Here is a 25,248-nt window from a genome sequence, read left to right as displayed (position 1 = left end):
GACACTGACACGCATGATTGTATGGAATATTTGACCCAAAATTTCACTGCAAGGCCTGACATCAGTGACAACCCACTGGACGGTGTAGATTTTACTTTCTACACTGACGGTAGTTGCCACAGACAGACGGACTCGGGAGACTTGTGTACTGGATACGCAGTCGTAGATGACAAAGGCACCATAGAAGCGGAACCCCTGGGCCCACCTCACTCAGCACAAGTTGCTGAGCTGGTTGCCCTAACCAGAGCGTGTGAATTGGCTAAAGGTAAGTCAGCCAATATCTACACGGATTCTAGGTATGCCTTTGGAGTAGTGCATGATTTCGGGGCCCTATGGCGCCTCAGAAATTTCATGACGGCAGCTGGCACACCTGTGGCACATGCAACCCACATCAAAAGACTTTTAGCGGCGATGCAGGAACCTGACAGAGTGGCTGTTATCAAGTGTAAAGCCCACACGTACAGTCAAGACCCAGTGTCACTTGGTAACAGCCGAGCAGACGAAGCTGCTAAATCAGCAGCCAATACCCCCAGACAGACAGACATCACACAACTGATGGTATTTAATACTGTAAACACACAGAAATTATATGAAATGCAAAATTTGTGTTCACCACAAGAAAAGGCAGTTTGGAGGTCAAAAGGATATGGCCAGGAGTCCTCAGGACTCTGGACAGATGGACAGGGTAAGCCAGTGGCACCCAGAGCATACCTTCCGAGTTTAGCAGAGGCGGCACATGGGCTGACTCATCTAGGTAAAGAAGGTATGTGCAAGTTGGTAAGAGCCTACTGGTGCGCACCAGGATTTTCTTCTCATGCGAGCAAGAGGGCAATGACATGCCTTACCTGTTTGAGGAAGAACATTGGAAAGGCAATACCAACAGAACCATCCCATATTCCGCCAACGGACGGCCCTTTTCAGGTAATACAGATTGATTTCATACAATTGCCACCTTGTAGAAATTTGAAGTATGTATTGGTTTGTATTGATGTGTTTTCAAATTGGGTTGAAGCATTCCCCGCTGCCACAAATACCGCTACGTTTACTGCAAAGAAAATTGTGCAGGAATTTGTGTGCAGGTATGGTATCCCTAGGATCATTGAAAGCGATAGGGGTACCCATTTTACAGGTGAAGTCTTTCAGGTAATGTGTAAATTAATGGGAATTAATAGTAAGCTGCATACTCCGTATCGCCCCCAGGCGAGTGCGAAAGTGGAAAGAGTAAACAGCACTATAAGAACAAGTTGAGCAAAGTAATGGCTGAAACTGGATTGTTGTGGCCAGAAGCTTTGCCACTTGTATTGTACAGCATCAGAACCACTCCCAGGTCCCCTCTTAATCTGTCCCCTTTTGAAATTCTATTTGGTCGACAACCCCATGTTAATGATTGACCCCCAGGATGATTTGAAATGTAACAATGAAGTAACTGTAAAGTATCTGGTTAAGATGAGTAAGCAGTTAAGGAATCAAAATGACAACCTAAAGCTAGTGATTCCTGATCTGCCAGACAGTAATTGCCATGACATTGAACCTGGGGATTATGTAATGAGTCGAAACTTTCTACGCTCAGGTTGCCTTATTGACAGATGGGAAGTACCATACCAAGTCTTATTGACCAGCACTACAGCGTTAAAGGTTGCCGAGAGAGAGACTTGGGTCCATTCGTCTCACTGTAAGAAGGTCGCTGATCCAGAGAGGTCCCGTGACAAAGACGGTAGAGGAAATTGTATCACTAGAGTGTCTGTTCCAGGAAGGTTGAGACGGCACCTGAGCACTGAAAACAATAAGATCGGAGGTGGTTGTCGAGCCAGATTTCTTTTTCCCTTTTGTTATTTTCTCCAGATTCCCATCTCCCTCCTATTCTCCTTCCCCCTTCTTATTCTTCTCCTTTTCCTCCTCTAAGATGGACTTGCCCCAAGAGACTGTGTTCCGGATTTTCCTGTTGACCCTGTTGTTGACCAGAGCAGTCTGTTTCGGTGAGAGTACCAGTGAGGTCGAGAAAGGATCTGGAATGGGTTCTGATGATCAGGATGGAGGCGTAGAATTCCAAGAGCAACACAATCACCGAGCAAAGGCGAGTATCAGAAAACGATCTGGTAGCCATGACATTAATAGACATTGTGAAGGATTGTTAGCTGAAGAGAACTGCATATGTAGAAATTGTGACAACATAGTTGAGGACGGGTGCATTCAGAAATGTCAGTCCAGTTTTAATATCAACATGGACCGGCATCCATTGAGTGACTATCCCTCATTGGTGGGTAAAGTGTTAAATCAGACAGACTGTTGGGTGTGCTCACAAGTACCTCAAGGTCATAGAAAGTCAGGACTAGTGCCATATCCTTTAACGGTAGATGAGGTACTTGAATTAAGGGATGGGAGACCGGTGGACAAGAAATTTAATATTTCTTTCCCTCCTAGTTTGAAGCTCCACCAATACCATGTAGATAGGTCCCTAATATGCTTTAACATTTCCAATCCCCGAAAGCCGGGAAATTGGGAAGTTACATGGAACAACCAAACCATGACATTTTCACACAGAGCCGATAGAATGCCCATCGACGCAGAGCTTATACGCCAAATAGCCAACAGTGGAAGATATTTCCAAGGTATATAGGTACACTCTAGGAAGTAGGCCCATGCGAGTTGGCGAAGTATCACCAGGATACTGTGCGCATATCATACAACCTGATACGTGTACTAGTCAGATGAGAGAGTTAGGGATAGGAGTTTTCACCTGGAAGGTTTGTAATATGGTGATGTCATATTCTGTCCCATATGTCCTCCCCGATGATGCATATTTCATATGTGGGAGGAAGGCGTATAAGTGGCTTGCCCCAAACTCAGAGGGATTGTGTTACATTGGAAGAGTATTACCGGAAGTAATGACCATTACCCATGAAAAGATGAAAGATGTTCACCGCAATGCTCAAGCTCCTTACACTCACACCCATTACGAACACATTGTAAAAAGACACCTTATAGATAGGACCTAGCATGCAGTCTCTGATTCAATTCACGAATCCACCGGGATTCAATTCCTACTCGCGTTAGATATCACCCGTACCGCCAGAGGAGTTATAAATTATAGGTATATTACCGCACTAGCGAACCTGATAGACAATATCACCGAGATGTATGATGACACCTTTAGATATACTGGGAGAGAATTGCAAGCTTACAAAACGGAACTGATCCAGCACAGGATGGTTCTAAATTACCTCACAGCAGTGACAGGAGGGTATTGTGTCACCCTAGCAACTCAGTATGGAGTGAAGTGTTGTATGTATATCACAAACAGCACTGAGGACCCAACCGAGGTCATAGATCAAAAGATGGACGATATCTTGCAATTAAAGTGGGAGTTTCGAAGGAGGCACAATCTTACACTCGCTGCTGTGGGTAATGAATTGACCGGCTGGGTATCATGGTTGAACCCACGAAATTGGTTTTCAGGTTTAGGAGAATGGGCTCAAGGCATTATCATGGATGTAGGAAAATTCCTCTTGTGTATCCTGGGAGTTATCATACTGATTGATCTGGTATTCAGATGTGTTCGGATTTTAATGAATTGCAAGCGTAGAACCAAATTGATGAGTTTGAGGAGCGAGGGCATTGTAACAAAAACTAGTTTAATTTATGACCCGTCAATCGAGACAATGTTGTGATAAAATGTGATTCCACGGTCCGTTTCTTTCACCCGTTTCTCCTTTGATTTTCTCCGAGGTACAAAGACATCCACCTGGAAGAAGAATTTGATGACCCTTTATACAGACCACTGATGAACTGTGTTACAGACACCTAATGAGCTTTTAGAGACTGTAATTCTTTTTATGGACACTTGAAGAAGCTTTGCTTGCCAATTACCACAAAGCTACAGTAAAGATACGACAACCAGACAAGACATCAGACAAGACATCAACAAGACTCCAATCGGCGACCACATACATAATCACATGACTGCATTTATAACGCATGTTTCTTATCTTCATCTCTACAACCTCCAGGTAGTAACCCACATAGTCGACATGTGATTTTCACATATTAGCACTCACATATTCTCCCCTTTCATGTGTCATCAACTAATGTGCACCCCATTTGTTGTAACCAAAAGCCGAAAAGAGCTCGGTAGAGTTTGACAGCCCATCCACAGACCCTTAATACGGGATAAGAAGGATTCAAATGTATACTTCGCAATACCTCGAAGCTTGATTTAAAACACGTACGGCACGATCATACATGACCCCTCAGACATGGATTTCATACACACATGCTTTCACTATCTCACTAGGTCATATCTTTCCCACCTTCTCCTCTCCTCCCTCTACCCAATCATAATAAGGTATTCCACGATGACATATATATTTTTCTGTTTGAATTGTTTAGAAAGTGGCAGTTATTGTTGACTGCCAAAGGGTGGACTGTCAAAGTTGAAAAATATCATAATCCACAATGCCTTATACTAACCCCAATGCACATGCCCGCTGCTCGTGCATTCAGTCTGCCGTACGTGCACATGTCCGCAAATTGCGTACACTCGCTCCGGCGATAACGCGCGGTATATGCGTATTTACGGTAGAGTTTATGAGCTTGTAGCGGGCGACTCGTTTATAGCATAGTTAGCTAATATAGTGCGTTTTGTAGATAATGGTCCCCTTAATAATGTCTGCGAGTATAATTAGTGTAAATTGTTCGTGGACTCAGGAATTCCTCTTTGCATGATACGAAGGGTCAGGCAAAGGTTGAACGGTGGTGTCTAGTATCTAACTGAAGAGTATTTTATTAGAAACATTCCGGTGTTGGTTAGGAAGAGATTAATCGCTCCTGCGTATAGTTATGTCTATAAGAAGTTTATGGACATTTACTGTATTTGCAGTTCATTATCCATGCGGCGGGAATCCTGTGGATACCTCCCACCCGAGCAGTTTGAAATAGTCACAGCCCACCTGTTCAAATCCACCTATGACCTTTTGTTATAATGCAGAGACACATTCCTGTGTCCAATAAACAATGAGATTGTAGGGACCATTGTATTGTACTGTAGGATGTGTATATAAAGACCACCATAGCTAGACCAGCACTCACTTCTCTCTACAAAGGTTTTCATGGTGAAAAGCTGAGGGCTGGTTTCCAGATAGCACCTGCGAGTCATTCCCACGTGTGTAAGTTTCTCTGTGGCCATTTCGTTACTCTGTGTGTATGCAATTGTTCTCTTTTTGTTATCCTTTAAGTGTTTGCCATTTATTCTTTTTTTGGTTATGTGTATTTGCGATCGTTCGCTATTGTTTATATTTCTGTTTAGTTATTCTGTTTTAGGTATTAATGTTAGGTCTGTAGTGTATGAGTTGTAACTGTTTTCCCCTTTTTACGTACGAAATATCATCTATAAAAGGTGTTGGAACCTTAGCAAGCAGTGTGTGTTTCACCAGTCATTATAGAGGGTTTCTGAGCATCTCAATCGCTCAAACAGCTTTCACATAACAAAGGTTAATCATCTTTACATTGTGGTAATATTACAGTACTAAGGTTTACAGTATAAGCATACCCTTACAGTGTTCATTGAAAAAGGTTTAAAGGTTAACAACTTTGTGTACGCTCGCTGCGTGTATTCTATACACTCAGCGCAGCGTGTGTACGCAACGTGCGTACCACGTACGGTTCTTTATACGCAAACTGCGTATAAAGTACACAGCACGTGCACGTGGTTTAGCGGCCATTACGGCTACACGGTATTAGTATATAGTTTATGTTAAAAGGTAAATATTTGACTCTATCAGCATATCTATTTATATTAGAAGGGATTAGGTACTTGGTTTGTCTATTTTGGAAGAACAAGTATTATTTATATATTTTTTAAAATATTATTATTATTTTTTTTTATGGAATGGTAAAAATCTGAAGAAAAAAATTGCGTGGGGTCCCCCCTCCTAAGCATAACCAGCCTCGGGCTCTTCGAGCTGGTCCTGGTTCTAAAAATCCGGGGGGGAAACTGACATGGGATCCCCCGTATTTTTAAAACCAGCACCGGGCTCTACGCCTGGTGCTGGTGCAAAAAATACGGGGGACAAAAAGCGTAGGGGTCCCCCGTATTTTTTACACCAGCATCGGGCTCCACTAGCTGGGTAGATAATGCCACAGCCGGGGGTCACTTTTATACAGCGCCCTGCGGCCATGGCATTAAATACGCAACTAGTCACCCCTGGCCGGGGTACCCTGGAGGAGTAGGGACCCCTTCAATCAAGTGGTCCCCCCCTCCAGCCACCCAAGGGCCAGGGGTGAAGCCCGAGGCTGTCCCCCCCATCCAAGGGCTGCGGATGGGGGGCTGATAGCCTTTGGAAAAATGAAAGAATACAAGTCCCAGCAAGCCTCCCCTTCAATAAAAAACGGATTCGACAGTCCCGCTGTCGAAAAACGGCCGATTTGATGGATTTTGATTAGATTTTAAAAAATGTTAAAAAAAACGGGAAAAAACCCTGAAAAAAAATTGCGTGGGGTCCCCCCTCCTAAGCATAACCAGCCTCGGCTCTTCGAGCCGGTCCTGGTTCTAAAAATCCGGGGAAAAAACTGACAGGGGATCCCCCGTATTTTTAAAACCAGCACCGGGCTCTGCGCCTGGTGCTGGTGCAAAAAATATGGGGGACAAAAAGAGTAGGGGTCCCCCTTATTTTTTACACCAGCATCGGGCTCCACTAGCTGGGTAGATAATGCCACAGCATCGGGCTCCACTAGCTGGGTAGATAATGCCACAGCCGGGGGTCACTTTTATACAGCGGATAATGCTGGAATTCGACGGTCGAATTGTGTCGAATTAAAAAACGGGCGAAAAATTTCCGCGATTCGCCGGCAATTGCATATACCCCTATGGCGGTTCAGAGGTGGACGCATTGGCGATGTCACATGAAAACGGCTGATGTTTTCAGTCTGTGCATGTATCTGATTGTCTGTGCACAGATACGCAGCACAGAATCGGACACACAAAATGAGAATTTTATTGGTAACAGGGGTGGCGAAGCCGATGTGGCATGTTGTAGATGTGTAGCTGAAAGCAACTGCGCTCAAAGACGCACAGCTATAAGACTGCAGTGAGAGGAGTTGTCTGCTGCCGTGCAGGTGTAGTCTTTTGGCTTACCTTGCGTCCTACCTTCTCACTTTCAAATTGTATGGGTAGTAGACGGTCCTGGTGTGCAAGTTGATAACAGACACTGGCCCTCATTCCGAGATGATCATAGCTGTGCTAAATTTAACACGATAATTCACACTGACATGCGGGGGGACGCCCAGGACAGGGCTAGTCCGCCCCACATGTCAGTGCTGGCTTCCCCCCGCAGAAGTGCAAAGAAGTGATGCCTTTGCACTTCAAGAGTAGCTCCCGACCAGCGCAGCTTTAGCGTGCTGGCCGGGAGCTACTCGTTGCTCCCCGGCCCGCAGCGGCTGCGTATGACGTCACGCAGCTGCTGCGGCCCGCCCCCCGCACGGTCCAGCCACGCTTGCATTGGCCGGACTGCGCCCCCATAACGGCAGCCAAACACAGCCGTGCTGCCCCCTCCCGCCCAGCGACCGCCTCTGCCTGTCAATCAGGCAGAGGCGATCGCAGGGAAATGACGGCCTTCGGCTGTCCGGCATGCGCCGGCGCATGCACAATTCCGACCTGATCGCTGCACTGCGATAAACTGCAGCAAGCAATCGGGTCGGAATTACCCCCACTATCCAGGAGATCTAGGAGGAAGGATATGACGTGAGAGCTGTCCTTCCTCAGAGCCGACCGCCATGTCCTACCGGTCTGACTCAACAGAAATAGAGATTTTGGGTTTAGTGGAAAATAATCCCTGGCAGTTTTGGCCTCAAACACCGAATTTCACCTATGGGTACTGATTGTTACTCTGTATCAGGTACTCACTCACCAGAAGACTTGACCTGGCACCAGGGTGCAAGACCTACTGTCCACCCAGAAGGAAGAAAGACAAGAAGAGACAAACAAACACAAGAGGTTCTAACCGTGGCTACCACCAAACAGACCAGTACAAGGCCAGTCAAACAAATAACCTCCAAATTCAACAACTCATCCATAGACATAACAGGACAAATTTCATGCAGCATGAAGGGCATCATCTATATGCTAGAACGCCCTTGCAACAAACAATACATAGGTCAAACAATCAGACCCCTTAAGACACGCATCAATGAACACATCAGAAATATAACAAAAGGCACCAGTGACCACCCACTTTCAAACCATTTTAAAGAATACCATAACTCAGTACCGTAACTAGACATTTTAGCGCTGTGTGCAAGAAACAGCATCGGCGCCCCCCCCCCCCCCCCCTCCTACATAAAATAAAAATATAGGGGTATAGCTTCATGGGAAAGGGGTGTGCCACAAAATAATACCAATTCATATTACGCTGCACTGTAGTCCCCATTATTCAAATTACACACACAGTAGCGCCACTACACCAGGTAGAGCCCCGTTTTTACACATTACGGCAGCAGAGTTCCTTTTTACACATTACGGCAGGCAGAGTACCTTTTTTTTTACACATTATGGCAGGCACAGTCCCCTTTTACATGTTACAGCAGGCAGAGTCCCCTTTTTTACACATTATGGCAGGCAGAGTACTCCTTTTACACATTACGACAGAGTCCTCCTTTTTACACATTACGTCAGGCAGAGTCTCCTTTTTAAACATTACGGCAGGCTAGGGGCGTTAGTACATATCAGATGCCCAGAGGCAAAAGAGACAAAGGTGCTGCCCTCCCCCGCACACATAGCCACATATATGCACACTGCCACATATATACTTATACACAGCCACAACCACATATATGCACAGTGCACACAGTCACATATATATACACACACATACATATGTATATCTACACTCACACATACATATGTATATATATATATATATATATATATACACACACACCCAGCCACATATAAACACAGCCACATGCACTCATATATACACAAAGATATATGTGTACATACTAATCAGCCACATACATGCTCTATTTCTGCCCCGGCACTCTCCCGTCAGTTCCCTTTGTCCTCACCAGTGGCTCTTCATGCTGCTGGACCTGCGGGAGCCGGCGAGTCAGGAGGAGGGAGAGGGGCTGCAGGATCCGTTCAGCCAAGGCATCACAGAGCAGGAGCCGGGCAGCCTGCCTCTGCGTGCGGGAGCCGGCGCGTCAGGAGGTGGGAGAGGGGCTGCGGGATCCGTGCAGCCGAAGCATCACAAAGCGGGAGCCGGCGCGTCAGGAGGCGGAAGAAGGGCAGACAGAGAGGGGCTGCGGGATCCGGGGTTATAAAGCAAGAGCCAGGCAGCCGGCGTGTAAGGGCAGGAGCCAGGCAGTGCAGGGCCAGGAGGCGGAAGCAGACAGCCGGGGTCAGGAGGCAGGCACACTGCCGGAAAACAACATCTCCCCTGAATGCTCGCGCCATCCGGCGGCTTGTAATGAGTCAATCTGACTCATTACAATGCCGTAGACTCTGGGCCCCATGAATGGGGATGCGGCCAGTTGCGCCCTCAGGGCGACTGCGCTGTGTGCCAGGCACACCTGGCACACACGTAGTTACGGCCCTGCCATAACTGCAACCCATCATTACTCAAATTTACAGGACTCAAGGAAGTTAAACAGAATTGAAGCAGAGGGGACTACACCACACCAAATTAACAAAGAAGAACTAAGATACATGTACATACTAGAAACCTTCGCATCACTAGGGCTGAACATAGACAATGAAATAAAATTGATTATATGCAAATAGTATACATCCTTGATTCTTAGACATGCTAGAAATCTTAGACATGTTACAAATCCAGATACATCCCTCCTGTCACAAAACCCACAAGCCAATCATTCTGAACCAATAAAACCCACATACATTACTCCACATCTAGAACCCTGGAATACTACATACACACCCACACACACATAAGAACTCTAAAACAACGTTAACATTAGATTATGGCTAACACAGCAGTATTATGCCAGAACGCAAGCGCACACTACTCCCTGAGGAAGGCCTGCTAAGGCAGAAACACGGAGTACAAACCAACACCAATCAACAGCAACCACCGACCGCTAACCCCGCAGGCCTCCTCGCCAGCCGGCGAGTCAAGCAGCCGGTAACTTAGTAACTGACCATGGGACCAGCGCGATCTTGCAATAGCGTAAGTTTCTGGAAGTCAGTGAAGAGACCGGCGGTCCCCAACCAACCAGCCACGTGAGAAGAGTGCAAAGCACGGACGCCTGGTTGACGGAGTATAGCAAAACGCGGCTAACACCATTACTATCCAGGAAATGCACATCCTGCACATCGGAGGGGTAAGTTCTGCAGAGAGTGGAGGGTACGGGACGCCAGCCCTCCCACACGGAACCCATACCACCCACCTTCATAACCATCATTAATCCACGGAAGATAACTACCACCAGTATCATCCTACCTCATTCCAAACCTGACATTGTAACTTTGAAATTCCTTAATGAATTCGAAAAGGACAAACTTGCTTTATTCCCTATATTTTTTTCTTTTAAATTTTTTGTTGCTTACCACACCATATAACTTTGTGTTACTGTGTAAACTTTTGATTTTTTATTGCACCCAAATAAATTCCTGTCATGCTCATACCTTTTACGTATATATCTATAGAACACCGACCATAACGCAAGTCACACAGATACAAGTCTGAGCGCTGCATAACCAATCTTCCTTGTACCTTTGTTCTTCAGGTAGATGCTAGATTCAAGTGGCCTAAAAGACCTATGACATCAGGGGGATGAGCCACATCACCAGGGGGAGGAGCTAGGCTAGCGGGATAGTTACTCTACTATCCACGCCACCAACTACTACCTTAAGTAACCCGGTGGCAAGCGAGCCACTGAGCCTGAAGCGTGGCGAGCGTACATTTTGGGTACCCTGTTTGGCCGTGGCTCCTCCCCCTAGTGACATGGCTCTGCCCACTGGTGAAGTCAGAGGTCCCTTACCCAACTTGGATTTAGAAACAACCTTGTTCTTCGTCTGCCCAGATCTCTGTAAAGAGATAACACCGTAGTCGAACAGGGCCTATTCCAGAGGTTCTCAAATGCAGTCCTCAAGGGACCCCAAGGGTCCAGGTTTTAAGTATATCCATGGCTGAGGTTAGATGGTTTAATCAAATTGACTCAGGTACTAATTACATTAAATCACCTGTGGCCAACAACCACGTTTGAGAACCTCTGGCCTAATCTTAACCTAAAGTGTATCACAAACTATGCCAGACAGCCCTCCACTCAAGGGGAAAGGAATGCTAATAGATAGTGGGAGCCACACAGCTCTACAACCCAAACTTTAGATTCCCATGCAATATTCTTTTAACAGGATCTACTGCCCAGGTTTAGTAAGTGGGGCACACAATAAGGTAACACTGAGTAATCTGGGTCTTACCTAACAGAGGGGTCAGGCCTAATTAAATTACAAAATCAGTGACCAGGGCCTAATTGACTAGGCCCAGAGTCACTTTTTTTCAGGGGTTCAGGCACATTGCCTGCCTAACCAGCGTGCACAGTAAAGTGACCTGGGCCTAGTCACTACAACAGGTGCTCAGGCAAGGTCTGCCTACTTGAGAGAGCAAAGTAATCTGGGCCTAATGCCCAGATCACTGATTAAAGGAGGTTCAGGCCTGAGGCCTGCCTAATCTGTAAACAGAGTGAGCTGGGCCTAATGCCTAGATCACTCACCATGGGCAAGGGCTCTTCACCAGCCTATATACACTGCAGACCTAAAGCTTGGTTGTACCCAGAGGCCTAGCACCTGACACCTGATGGCCTAGGGAAGGTTTTGATATAGGTGGGAGAGGCTACAGTGGGGAGCTTCATACAGCTCTTTTGCTCCCCCCACTGCTGGCCTCTCTGGTTCTCAGCTTCATTCTTGACTCCTGGCGACCTCAAGGCTCAAGGCGACCTCAAGGCCGCTGTCTTCGTGCTTCATCATGCCATCTTCTGGCATCTTTCACAGCCGCTGTAGCTCTTCTATGGAGATCACCTTCATTCTCCACTGACGTACTGAGCTCTCGTCAAATATAAGATACCATGAATGAGCAGAGCTATGACACAACAAGACGTGATTGACTCACCATAAAAGCTTTTGATTGGCAGTTGGCTCACAAGCCACGATTGGCTCGCGAACAGCGCCAAATGAAAACAGCTGATAGCATACCTCCCAACTTTTCACAGGGCAGGATCGGGACACTTGAGCGGCATAGCCGCGAGCGACCCAAAGGGGGTGTGGCTTGTGGTGGGAGAGGCGTGGCTGAGCCTCACTGACCCGTTTTCTGGCATTTTGGGAGCGTGCCCAGCACTTCCTGAGCAGTCCCCTACTCCACTCCCAGCAGTTAATACATGCCGTGTGCAATTACTCGCTGCTTTGCAGAGCAGCGGGTGATCAAAGCCTCCAACAACTGCCCCCTCCGCCTGCGGGACAATGCTGCCCGCAAGTGGGACAGCGGGACAGTGTCCAAATAGCGGGACTGTACCACTGCAATTGGGACAGTTGGGAAGTATGTGATAGCTGGGTCCAGATCCAGGCGCCTTCCACCACTGTACTTCCGGCACTGGGATTCCACATTTGATCCCAGCTCTGGCTGCTTGCACTCCATGATCATGGCACACCTCCACGCAGCTGCTCACACAAAAAGTCATACTCGGATGGAGAAACTGCACCTACCATAGGGCTGGTACAAGCTTTGATGGTGGTGTGCATAAATGTCAGGGATTGTACCGTGCACACTAATACCCCTTTTCCACCTGAGTACCAGGTCCGACCCGGGATGTTTAACCCGGGTACAACCCATGTCGGCCTCGCCATTTCCACTGCACTTCGACACGGGTTATTCCCGGGTCGGACCTGTTTCCACTTAACCCGGGTAAGCTCTGTAAAAGCCTATTGATGTCATTAAAAATGCACTTTTTACTGTCTCATCAAGATGATGTCACGAAAAGGAACAAAAGGGAGGGGTGGGGCCTGCTTACAGCAAGCATTGCAGCAATGGAGACCGATGCAGTAGCTGTGTCTAGCATGGAGTCATATATATTGGTAGATGCTCAATTAGCTTAGTGATATCCTTCAGGTGCTCGAAAGGGAGGGTTATTTCTAATCAAGAAAAAAGGCATTTGTTTCCCCCAGCACCCTGAATGATAACCGTAACCAGATATAAATTCCACATAATAATAGAATAATAGAATTCAGAGATCTTCGTTACACATATTTGCGCAAATGTGTGAATAAGCCCCAAAGCCGCATCAAGGCGTCTCTGTATATTTGGGGTCCCTAGCGCTATATCTAGCATGGAGTCACAGACTGTTTGCAGTTTTCTGCTGCTTATATCTTCTACAGCCAGCTTCTTACCGTGTGCTACCTACTGCTGAGCTGGAGAAGGAGGGCTCAAATCTTTGCCGAGAGGGCTAGTTCTCGACGCAACTATTTGAAAAGGAGGAGAGTGCCGATATCAGCCACAGTTACTTCTCTCATAACAATGAGCTCTACACCAAGCCGAAGAATGTGGGTGAGAGATCGCAGACATGGAGAAACATTAATGCAGACCATTTTAGCAAATCAGGAGGAGCAGTGGATGGAAAATTTCAGGATGTCTCGTGCTACATTCGACTATGTTATGGAACTACTGTCCCCCACAATCACCAAGCAGACCACCAGGTTCCGGAAGCCCATTTAGTCGACCAGAAAATTAGCGATTGCTCTCTGGTAGTATGCTACCCCTATAGAGTATTGCACAATTTCCTGTTTATTTGGAGTAGGGATTGGCACGGTCGGCAAGATTGTCTACCAGATCATGTGGGCATTGCTGGATACCATGTACCATCGCTTTATTTCCTTACCACAAGGACAGCGGCTAGATGAGACTACAAAAGGATTTAAGAAGCGTGGCTACCCACAGTGTGTGTGGTGCCATAGATGGGACCCACATCCCCATCATCGCCCCCCGTGACAACCCAGCAGACTACTACAATTGCAAGGGTTGACATTCCATTGTCCTGAAAGCCGTAGTGGACCACAAATACTGGTAAGCACTGTTTTACTAATGTGTTTGAAATAGGCTTGGGCTTTTTTGTTGATGATGTATAAACTAATAAAACTTTATTTTTAGTTTCACAGATGTCTTCATAGGGTGGCCCGGACGGTCACATGATGCACGGGTTCTCGCCAACCGATCTTTACAATATTGCTGAGGACAAGCTCGGTGGAAAGCTTTTCCCTCGAGAGGTAAGATTATTTACTCCTTAAACTAATGTTCGCCCATAAACCAATATTCACGTTTTACCCTTGGAATAATATTATTATTTTATTAACAGAAATCGGTGATCGTAGATTGTGTGGACATCCCAGTCAACCTCATTGGTGATGCAGCATACCCATTACAGCGCAGGCTTATGAAGGGCTACACCCAGCATGTTCAGTTATCTCCCGAACAGACATCATACACCCATGCCCTAAGTTCGGCCCGTATGGCAGTAGAGAATGCGCTTGGGCGTTTAAAAGGACGCTGGCGCTGCCTCATGAAGAGGAATGATGTGGACTTGAAAATCATGCCAGATATAGTAGCAGCCTGCTGCATTCTCCATAATATATGTGAGATACAAAAGGAAAACTTTCTACCCGGGTGGAATGTGCATGATCATGGGGTGAGGGTCACTGTACATGATGCATCAGGCTTGGTGGGGGGGCATGACACAGCCAGCGAGTGCATAAGGGCCACCATTGCAGCCAATCTTCCCTCAATGTTGCAGTAAATAGAGAAGACAGACAAGTTTTTGTGTGCAAACAGTTTTGTGTTTATTTTGTTTTCTACAATTTCTCTGTTATAAAAATTGTTCAAAAGTTATAAGTTATAATATGTTTGCTTTTAAACAGTTGGCACACATTTTCTGAGGTAACAATATAAAATATTGAAGTGCAAACAGAACACTCTGTAAAAATCCCCATAACGCAAGGGGTCTTCAACATGTGGCCCTCCAGCTGTTGTGGAACTACATGTCGCAGCATGCCTTGCTATGTATTTCCACAACAGCTAGAGGGCCACATGTTGAAGACACCTGCCCTAATGTTTGGCTGGTATCAGGGTAACCCCAATATATGGATCCCACTGCCGCACATTTTCTGAGGTAACAATATAAAAGAGTAAAGTGCAAACAGAACACTCTATAAAAATCCCCTAACGTTTGGCTTTCTAGGTATCAGGGTAACCCCAATATTTGGATCCCACTGCCGCACATATTTGAGGTAACAATATAACAGATAAAAAGGCATACAGAACCTTAACACACAAACATTGTTTTATCAACAGCTGGCCTTGTTTAAGGCAATTGTCTATAAACCCGATATTCTGAAGATTGTGGGATTTGAGGGAGGCTCATAGTTGAATGGACCATATGGGTGCTGCGGGTAGGCTGTGTCTTGCTGTTGTGCTTGTGTGGAATTCCCTAGGGTATGTGCAAATGTGCGCTCAAAAAATGACATCTGCCTATCATGCATGGTCATTAACTGCGTCATAAATGATTGATGCATTTCCTTTTCGGATGCAAGATATCTTTCAATTCGTGCATTTTCCTGGGAATTCAGCTCACTATCCGCCTCACGCAGGTGCTCCACGATAATGGACGTCATTGCTCTGACCGTTGGTTCTGTTTTGTTCAGTTTCTTTTTCCGCTGTGGAACGTTGTAGACTGTGAAGCATACTTGCCTACCTGACCCTATCCATGAGGGAGAAAATGCTCTGTTCCTGGACTTTCCTGGTAATGTATGATTGCCATCACCTGTGGTGAGCGAGTTAATTGATAAGAAAGGAGTTTCACCACAGGTGATGGCAATCATACATTACCAGGAACGTCCAGGAACAGAGCATTTTCTCCCTCATGGAGAGGGTCAGGTAGGAAAGTATGCTGTGAAGGGGATGAAAATAAAATGTAATCAACAATGATTATAGATAAAAATAGCAGTGGTAGCATATACGTGTTTGTGGCCTTCTCCCACCTGCACACTAGCTATACTCTGCAACATTACCACGCGCCAATCATTGACAAGGCAAAACCACAGTGTTGACTGGAGCACCCTCACTGCTACTGAAATAGCTGAAACTTGTTGAGGAATTAGCCTTAAACTCGCAGCCCTCCAGCTGTTGTGGAACTACACATCTCAGCATGCCTTTACATAGATTTTGTATAGGGACTGCTGCTACTGTGGCAGGGCAATCAAGGACCTGTAGTTCTACATAAACTGGAGGGCCTGGAGTTTTCACATCCCTGCTGTACAGTGGTTTGTATGTATGTGTGTAAATGTTTGTAAGTGGTAATACTTACTATTTGAGGGCAAAGTTGTGGTCTTGGGGGGTTGTGACGTCTCCGCCTGAAACTCTGGTACATCCTCAATAGTTGCACTGATGGAATCATCATTAGTGGGTGATTCTTCAAAACTGCTGTCCGATATAAGCAGCGGGGATGGTGGGCTGCATTGTGAGCTGGGAAGGCTGTGCTGTGTCTACTGACATCTGGCGACTGGCACAGCTGGATTACGATAGTGCTATGGGATTTGTTATCGCAGTTTTGCCGGAGACACTATAGCATAGGTCATAATATGTTCATTCCATACGCCCAGCACCACTTTTCTTGCAGTTATGGTTGTGTACTTTAGTAAATTGTCTGCGTAGTGCCTTCAATTTGTTAACGACTTGTTGCTGTTTTTTTTTGGATGCCTCTTTCTGCCAGCATAAGGGATATGTTCTTATACACGACAGCATCCTTAACCGTTCCAGACACTTATACACGACAGCATCCTTAACCGTTCCAGACACTTTCTTCCTCTCCCCGAATATTAAGCAGCTCTTTGATCTCTGTGTCTGACCAGGTATGGGTAGCCATGTTGCTGTGCTGGAGCTTCTGCTGCTGTATAGTGTATGTTTGTTTGGAAGCTGCTGCAATAAAAATATCTGTATGCGCCTAGAGTGACTTCAGAGTGTCTGTTTGCAAGCTGCCTCAATGCCTACATGTACCCAGCGACATGCATCCGTGTTTGTTTGCAAGCTGCTGCGGTGCCTGCATGTGCCCAGCATGTCTCCCAGGGATGACATAATCTTCCTGTGCCCCGGAAGCACCATTCAGCGTCTCAGAGCGTTACTCGGGTCTGAAAACACGGGTAATGACGGTTTCCACTGCACACTTACCCAGATCACAGGGCTGTTTCTAGCCAATTTGGATCCCAGTGCGAGATTTAAAAATGCGCCCCCCATGATATAAAAAAATGTGCCCCCCCCCCCACACACCTAGATAAAAAAAAACTTGCGCGTGCACCCGGCAAGGGGGTGTGGCCTCATCTAAATGGGTGTGGCCTCATTTAAATGGGCATGGCCTCATCTGATAAGACTACCTCACAATCCAGTTTTTGACCCTGCACCAACAGATCACGACCACCACAGGGGAAAAAAATGCTACCATATTAAGCACCACACAGTAATGCTCCCTGCACCATATTATGCCACACACCGCAATGCCCTTGATACATTAAATCCCCACACTACGGCAGGCAAGAGTCCCCATTTCACACATTACGGCAGGTGTCCCCATTTTACACATTGAGGGCCAGATGTACTAAGCCTTGAAAAGTGATAAATATCACGGTGATAAAGCACCAGCCAATCGGCTCCTAACTGTCATTTTTCAAACACAGCCAGTGACATGGTAGTTAGGAGCTGATTGGCTGGCAGTTTATCACTGTGAAATTTATCACTTTTCAGGCTTAGTACATCTCCCCCCCCCGAGAGAGAATACTTACAGAGGCGATTACCGCTCTTCGGCCCACCTCACCAGTCGCTCCTCGTGCCGGCCTTTCCCTCTACCTAACTTGGATCCCCCTCTGTACTCCGCTCGGGGGGGGGGGGGGGGGGGGGGGGAGTTTCGCGGAGTGACGGGGTTGCGTCATGATGTAACGACGCAACCGTGTCATTCTGTGAAACTCCGCCCCCCGGGAAATAGGAGGGGGAAGCAGGGAGCCACAGTTAGTGCCGTGGCGGGCGCCCAGTGCGGTTGCACTGCTCGCCTGCCCCAAGAAACGGCCCTGCCAGATCATTACCATGTTCTACCCAGGTAGCTATCTGGGTAGGATTCCCGGGTCACTCAACCCGTGTTGAGCCATTTCCACTAACTAAAAACCTGTGTCGATGCGCGCCCCCGTACAAAAACACAGGTAAATTTGGCTAGTGGAAAAGTGGTATAGGTTAATATAACCAGGTAGTATCCATGGAGTAGCTTCATGCAGTCCTATTACATGGGGGAGATTTATTAAACCTTCTGAGAAGTCCAGGTGGAGGTGTTGCTTAGACTAACCAATCAGCTTACAGCTAACATTGATATGGTACTTTTTATAAAATGACAGCTAGAAGCTGATTGGTTTCTATAGGCAACTTCTCCACCTGTCCTCTTCAGAAGCTAGGCAGCAGCAGTTGCTACCACACACACAGAGTCAACTACATACTAGGAAATCCCTGTACCCTGAGTGGGAAGGGTTGAGCCCTGGCACCGCCTCTTTCCCCAGCATGCTCCGCTTCGTCACAGCAGCTTCCTGCTCTCTGGCTGGGCAGCAATAACAAAATAGGAAACTTGCTAGCTGATCCGTCACTCAACGTAGCATGGACACCATCCAATCAGGGGACGAGGTGCTGGCCGCAGTGTCCAATCGACTGGTGATGAGAGCAGTAGGCGGAGCTGATCCCGGCGGCAAGCTGAGTTGACGTGCGGTGGAGGAGGCGGGGACCTGTATGAGGGACAGGATGGAAGTTGCTCGGAGTTAGTGGATTCTCCGTGACGGGCTGTCTGTTGTTACTGCGGCGGGTGTTAGAGCGGAGGTAGCCGACATGGAGAACCCGGCGCCGAAGAGGTGAGGCTCAGGAGCGCACATTCCTTCCGTGAGGATGGGGATGTCAGAGCCGGGACCAGGCCTGAGTCCTGCTGTCAGAGTTCCCTGTCAGCCCTCATACAGAGGGAGCAGCTCCCATTCATGTGCTGTTACTGTCCTCATAATGTGACCTGATAGCTTACAGTGCGTAATATACATAATCACCAGCTCTGCGTCCCATCACACCTGCCCTGTATGCCACCATACCACCCTGCCCTGTGTGCCACCATACCACCCTGCGTCCCATTACACCCTGCCCTGTATGCCACCATACTACCCTGCGTCCCATCACACCCTGCCCTGTATGCCACCATACTACCCTGCGTCCCATCACACCTGCCCTCTATGCCACCATACTACCCAGCGTCCCATCAAACCTGCCCTGTGTGCCACCATACTACCCTGCATCCCATCACACACCTTGCCTGTGTGCCAACATACTACCCTGCGTCCCATCACACCTGCCCTGTATGCCACCATACTACCCTGCCCTCTATGCCACCATACTACCCTGCGTCCCATCACACCTGTTCTGTATGCCACCATAATACCCTGCGTCCCATCACACCTGCCCTGTGTGCCACCATACTACTCTGCGTCCCATCACACCCTGCCCTCTATGCCACCATACTACCCTGCGTCCCATCACACCCTGCCCTCTATGCCACCATACTACCCTGCGTCCCATCACACTTTGCCCTCTATGCCACCATAATACCCTGCGTCCCATCACACCTGCCCTCTATGCCACCATACTACACATCGTCCCATCATACCTGCCCTGTATGCCACCATACTACCCTGCGTCCCATCACACCTGCCCTGTATGCCACCATAATACCTGCGTCCCATCACACTTGCCCTGTGTGCCACCATACTACTCTGCGTGCCATCACACCCTGCCCTTTATGCCACCATACTACCCTGCGTCCCATCACACCTGCCCTGTATGCCACCATAATACCCTGCATCCCATCGCACCCTGCCCTGTGTGCCACCATAATACCCTGCGTCCCATCACACCTGCCCTCTATGCCACCATACTACACATCGTCCCATCATACCTGCCCTGTATGCCACCATACTACCCTGCGTCCCATCACACCTGCCCTGTATGCCACCATAATACCCTGCGTCCCATCACACTTGCCCTGTGTGCCACCATACTACACTGCGTACCATCACACCTGCCCTGTATGCCACCATACTACCCTGCGTCCCATCACACCTGCCCTGTATGCCACCATAATACCCTGCATCCCATCGCACCCTGCCCTGTGTGCCACCATAATACCCTGCGTCCCATCACACCTGCCCTGTATGCCACCATAATACCCTGCGTCCCATCACACCTGCCCTGTATGCCACCATACTACCCTGCGTCCCATCACACCTGCCCTGTATGCCACCATAATACCCTGCGTCCCATCACACCTGCCCTGTGTGCCACCATACTACTCTGCGTCCCATCACACCCTGCCCTCTATGCCACCATACTACCCTGCGTCCCATCACACCCTGCCCTCTATGTCACCATACTACCCTGCGTCCCATCACACTTTGCCCTCTATGCCACCATAATACCCTGCGTCCCATCACACCTGCCCTCTATGCCACCATACTACACATCGTCCCATCATACCTGCCCTGTATGCCACCATACTACCCTGCGTCCCATCACACCTGCCCTGTATGCCACCATAATACCCTGCGTCCCATCACACTTGCCCTGTGTGCCACCATACTACTCTGCGTGCCATCACACCCTGCCCTTTATGCCACCATACTACCCTGCGTCCCATCACACCTGCCCTGTATGCCACCATAATACCCTGCATCCCATCGCACCCTGCCCTGTGTGCCACCATAATACCCTGCGTCCCATCACACCTGCCCTGTATGCCACCATAATACCCTGCGTCCCATCACACCTGCCCTGTATGCCACCATACTACCCTGCGTCCCATCACACCTGCCCTGTATGCCACCATAATACCCTGCGTCCCATCACACCTGCCCTGTGTGCCACCATACTACTCTGCGTCCCATCACACCCTGCCCTCTATGCCACCATACTACCCTGCGTCCCATCACACCCTGCCCTCTATGCCACCATACTACCCTGCGTCCCATCACACTTTGCCCTCTATGCCACCATAATACCCTGCGTCCCATCACACCTGCCCTCTATGCCACCATACTACACATCGTCCCATCATACCTGCCCTGTATGCCACCATACTACCCTGCGTCCCATCACACTTGCCCTGTGTGCCACCATACTACTCTGCGTGCCATCACACCCTGCCCTTTATGCCACCATACTACACATCGTCCCATCATACCTGCCCTGTATGCCACCATAATACCCTGCGTCCCATCACACCGTGCCCTCTATGCCACCATACTACACAGCGTCCCATCATACCTGCCCTCTATGCTAACCCTGCTATTCCCACTCGTGGGTGTCTACGACATCTATAGAGTGGGAATAGAACCTGTGGCGAGCCACCGAGCCCACAAGCGGCTTGCTAGCGCTCGCCCTACTGCCGGCATACTGACGGCTGGGATGCTGTTGTCTGTACACTGACATCCGGCATCCTGGCCGTCAGTAATACATACTGATCCCTTATGAAAGTGTAAGCTTGCTATAGTGATGCCTAAAGGGCCCTACACACTTGTTGATCAATGATGCTCGGCCCCGCAGTCATTCATTGTTGGTGCCGGCTCGTTTATATCTGCAAGCCAATATGTAAAATATTGTCCATATTGGCATGCAGGGCTATGGGGCCAGGTGACGCCAGTGAGTGAAGAAACTTCACTCCCCCCATCACCCCCCCACCGTCGGCCACCTCGGCGGCAGCTCGTTAAATGTGTACGGGCCTTAAGGAAAAGACATGTCTATTGTTACAATATGGTATATTCAATTCCTGTCGGATCCTTTCCGATAGGTCAGTATTCAGTTGCCTCGGCCAAACTCATTTTGACCGTACCGACAATGGCAATCCGACTTTTTTAAAAGTCGGATTGCCGTTGTCGGAAACTGTGCTAAAACCTGTTGAGTTTGGCCTCGCTTCCGACAAGATACGTGGATTCCGACAAGTCGGGAATTCCCAACTTGTCAGAAAAAAAGCCGGCATTGAATAGGTTGGTACCCCTTCCGACCTAAAACAGTCGGAAACTGCCGTCTTTCCGACAGGAATTGAATATACCCCAATGTCATGTTTGTAAGGGTTTGCAACCCTCTAGTGATTAATCAAGTCACGTGGTCAGGGATGGTCTGTTTTGCACATTATGATCTGTGTTTCACTTAAGTTATTCGTGTCCATTTATCCTTATTTGTTGACATTTATTGGTGTTAGCGGTTTATATAAGGACTCTTAGGGCTGTATTCAATTGATGTCGAATCCTTTCCAACGGAAAGGATTCGACATTTCAGTATTCAATTAGTTCCCTGCTGTCCCAAACTGTCCTAATACAGTATTCAATTAGTTCCCTGCTGTCCCAAACTGTCCTAATATTCTGCTGCCTGAAGTGAGGTGATGACTACCCCACGTTGCTCTCAGGTGCACTTTAATGCATTCATATATCTGTGTACTGAAAGGCTCTCTATACTTACTGAACACTTAAAGAAACATAACGTGGATGGTAGCTGGAGATGTTAGCCCAATATCTGATACCACGTGTAGCTAGATCTGTACCTGTATGGGTATTGTACCTTCCAACACTCATGACTGTATCAAACTGGGCCTTAGGTTAGATTATTTAGCTAACCTAAGAACATTACTACCTAACAAAAACAAACTTTTCTGGCGTGGACGGATGGGTGGAGGGCATTTATGAGACGAGGGGGTACTCGTAAATGAAAAGCCTCATCAAGGGGTACGGGAGAAAAAAAGATTGGGAACCGCTGACCTAAACCCATAGCAGTAGGCGAATGGTGTGGTGTAGGGAAATTAAAGTGTATATAAACTGTAAGCTCCAATGATAGCAATAACTGATGTCAATAATTACATAGTCTACAGCATAATATAAATCATAACTAGCACTTTGAAGTAAATAACTGCAAATAAATCTGTCTGTGTCATTTGACAGGCTGCTGCCATACTTTGAGGCGTGATTTAGAAAGGAGGGGTGTATAAATAGACGCCTAAATGGGGTATCTAAATCTGCAGCACACCAGATGGGTATTACCCAACAAAACCTTACACAAAATATAGATACAAAGATTCTCTTATGCGGAGTTAGAAATAGTGAACCCTGGAATACTGTAATGCAGGTTTGCAGACACTATTTAGAATGAAAATGAATATTGCAGGTATATGGAGTGATGGGACAGTGCAATTACTCATATGTGAGCTGAAATCACAGAATATCCATCTAGGACTGGCCTGGCCAACCTGTAGCTCTCCAGATGTTTTAAAACTACAAGTCCCAGCATGCCCTGCCACAGTTTTGCTATTAGGGAATGTTAAAACGGTGGCAGGTCATGCTGGGATGTGTAGTTTCACAACAGCTGGGAGCCACAGGTTGGCCAGGCCTGGTCTATTAGGTCACTTAAAATTGGTTCCATCAATAATTTCAGTGAGGGCATGAATCCCTATCTTATGGATCCATGCCCTCTGAGGATATCACACGTGGTCAGTCCTCATGTATAATCAGCGGGTCTGATTCAGAGATGTACGTAAACTTGATGGTTAAAATACATCTCTGAACCAGGCCCACTGTAAGATCAAGCTCCCCATCATACAGACAGAATAATAATGTCATATTGCTATACTTTGACAAACAATTGGTCTGCGGATGTGTGTAATGGATCCGGCAGCATGATTCACAGGCTGCCGGCGTTGGGGGCGTGTGGAACTGGCAGCGTTCCTGAAAAGTGTTACCCCCGTTTTCTAGGCTAGGCCAGTTTCTTCTGCGGCCTTGGACACAGCTTCACCGGCCCCAGCAGTGTGAACTCCCCAGCCTTCCTGAGTAACTTACTCCGATGGCTGATGTTCAAGTAAGTGATCTGATGCTGCTTCTTTAGACGCTACAGTGGGTCACACAAGCAGGCAGGAGGCGTCTAATAACACAAGACGTCTCTTGCTGCTTTTACGTGTTTTCGTTCAGCAGCTACGTACAAAGTTGTAGGTGCTGTGTGAAATCTAGGGGTCATTCCGAGTTGATCGCACGGTAGCAGTTTTTTGCAGCCATGCGATCAGATAGTCGCCGCCTATGGGGGAGTGTATTTTAGCATAGCAAGTGTGCGATCGCTTGTGCAGGGAAGCTGTGCAAAAAGTTTTTGTGCAGTTTCTGAGTAGCTCTGAACCTTCTCAGCCGCTGCGATCACTTCAGCCTGTTCAGGACCGAAATTGACGTCGGACACCCGCCCTGCAAACGCCTGGACACGCCTGCGTTTTCCACGCTACTCCCAGAAAACCGTCCGTTGCCACCCAGAAACACCCTCTTCCTGTCAATCTCCTTACGATCGGCTGTGCGAATGGATTCTTCATTCGCTTTGTACCCGCGCGACGTGCCTGTGCATTGCGGTGCATGCGCAGTAGTGACCCGATCGATGCACTGCGAAAAATAGCAGTGTGCATTCAGGTCGGATTGACCCCTTCTGTCCATTCCTGAATCAATGTGTTCCCAGCATTATATTTAACAGTACCTTAAGGTATAGTCCTTTTTACACACACAACCTTTATTTATAAAAATAGCTGTTTTATATTGAGGAACTTCTTGTTTATAGGTTTAATGGTCCTTTCAGTATCTCACAGTCAGAAAAGAGATCTTGCTCTCCAATACGCCTTTCAGGCAGCTATGCCGAGTCGTACCCAGAGTTCGGACACTGGTCCTTTCTGGGTGTAACCCGGCTGAGACTTCTTTCAGGCTGGTGGCTTAACCCGGCTTTTTGCCCGGTTTGTGACATCACCGCTGACGCGCGCCGATGCGGTGCTTGGAAATGATATGATCCCCAAGTGACGCTCTTCCTATTCAGTGAACGGGTGCATCGACCCTACTTAAAATACAGAGTCGCTCGACCTGGGTTATTTCAACTGGCCCCTTTCAGACTGTGCCGCAACTGTGCACGTGAACGTGTGCACATGCAATAACCCGGGTTACTGCTGGCAGTCTAAACAAGGGTATTAGAAATCAGAGATCGGCACTTGGCGTCGTCGCCCTGGAAAAATGATTCTGTTCTTCTATTTTGTTTTGTGCTTTACGTGTATAGTCATCGTATGCTTTTCTTATATTATGTCCAAATCTTCATCCTACAACAATAGCATTGTTTTCAGGATTGACCTTACATTTCCTGG

General features: G+C 47.6%; 1 protein-coding gene across 2 annotated transcripts in view; it reads left to right on the top strand.

Annotated features, from left to right (window-relative positions):
- The first annotated feature begins 18,702 nt into the window (after window positions 1–18,702).
- STK3 (serine/threonine kinase 3) overlaps window positions 18,703–25,248 on the top strand; it is a 465,082-nt gene continuing 458,536 nt past the window's right edge. The window contains exon 1 of one of the 2 annotated variants that reach the window (XM_063924181.1): window positions 18,703–18,925. In XM_063924181.1, coding sequence (XP_063780251.1) covers window positions 18,903–18,925 — 23 coding nt within the window. In that variant the 5' untranslated portion in view covers window positions 18,703–18,902. The remainder of the gene's footprint in view (window positions 18,926–25,248) is intronic. The other variant, XM_063924180.1, reaches the window with a different exon arrangement.

Source organism: Pseudophryne corroboree, chromosome 5 (genome assembly GCF_028390025.1).
Source record: "Pseudophryne corroboree isolate aPseCor3 chromosome 5, aPseCor3.hap2, whole genome shotgun sequence".
Taxonomy (NCBI): Eukaryota; Metazoa; Chordata; class Amphibia; order Anura; family Myobatrachidae; genus Pseudophryne; species Pseudophryne corroboree.
This window is presented reverse-complemented; position numbering and strand designations above follow the sequence as displayed.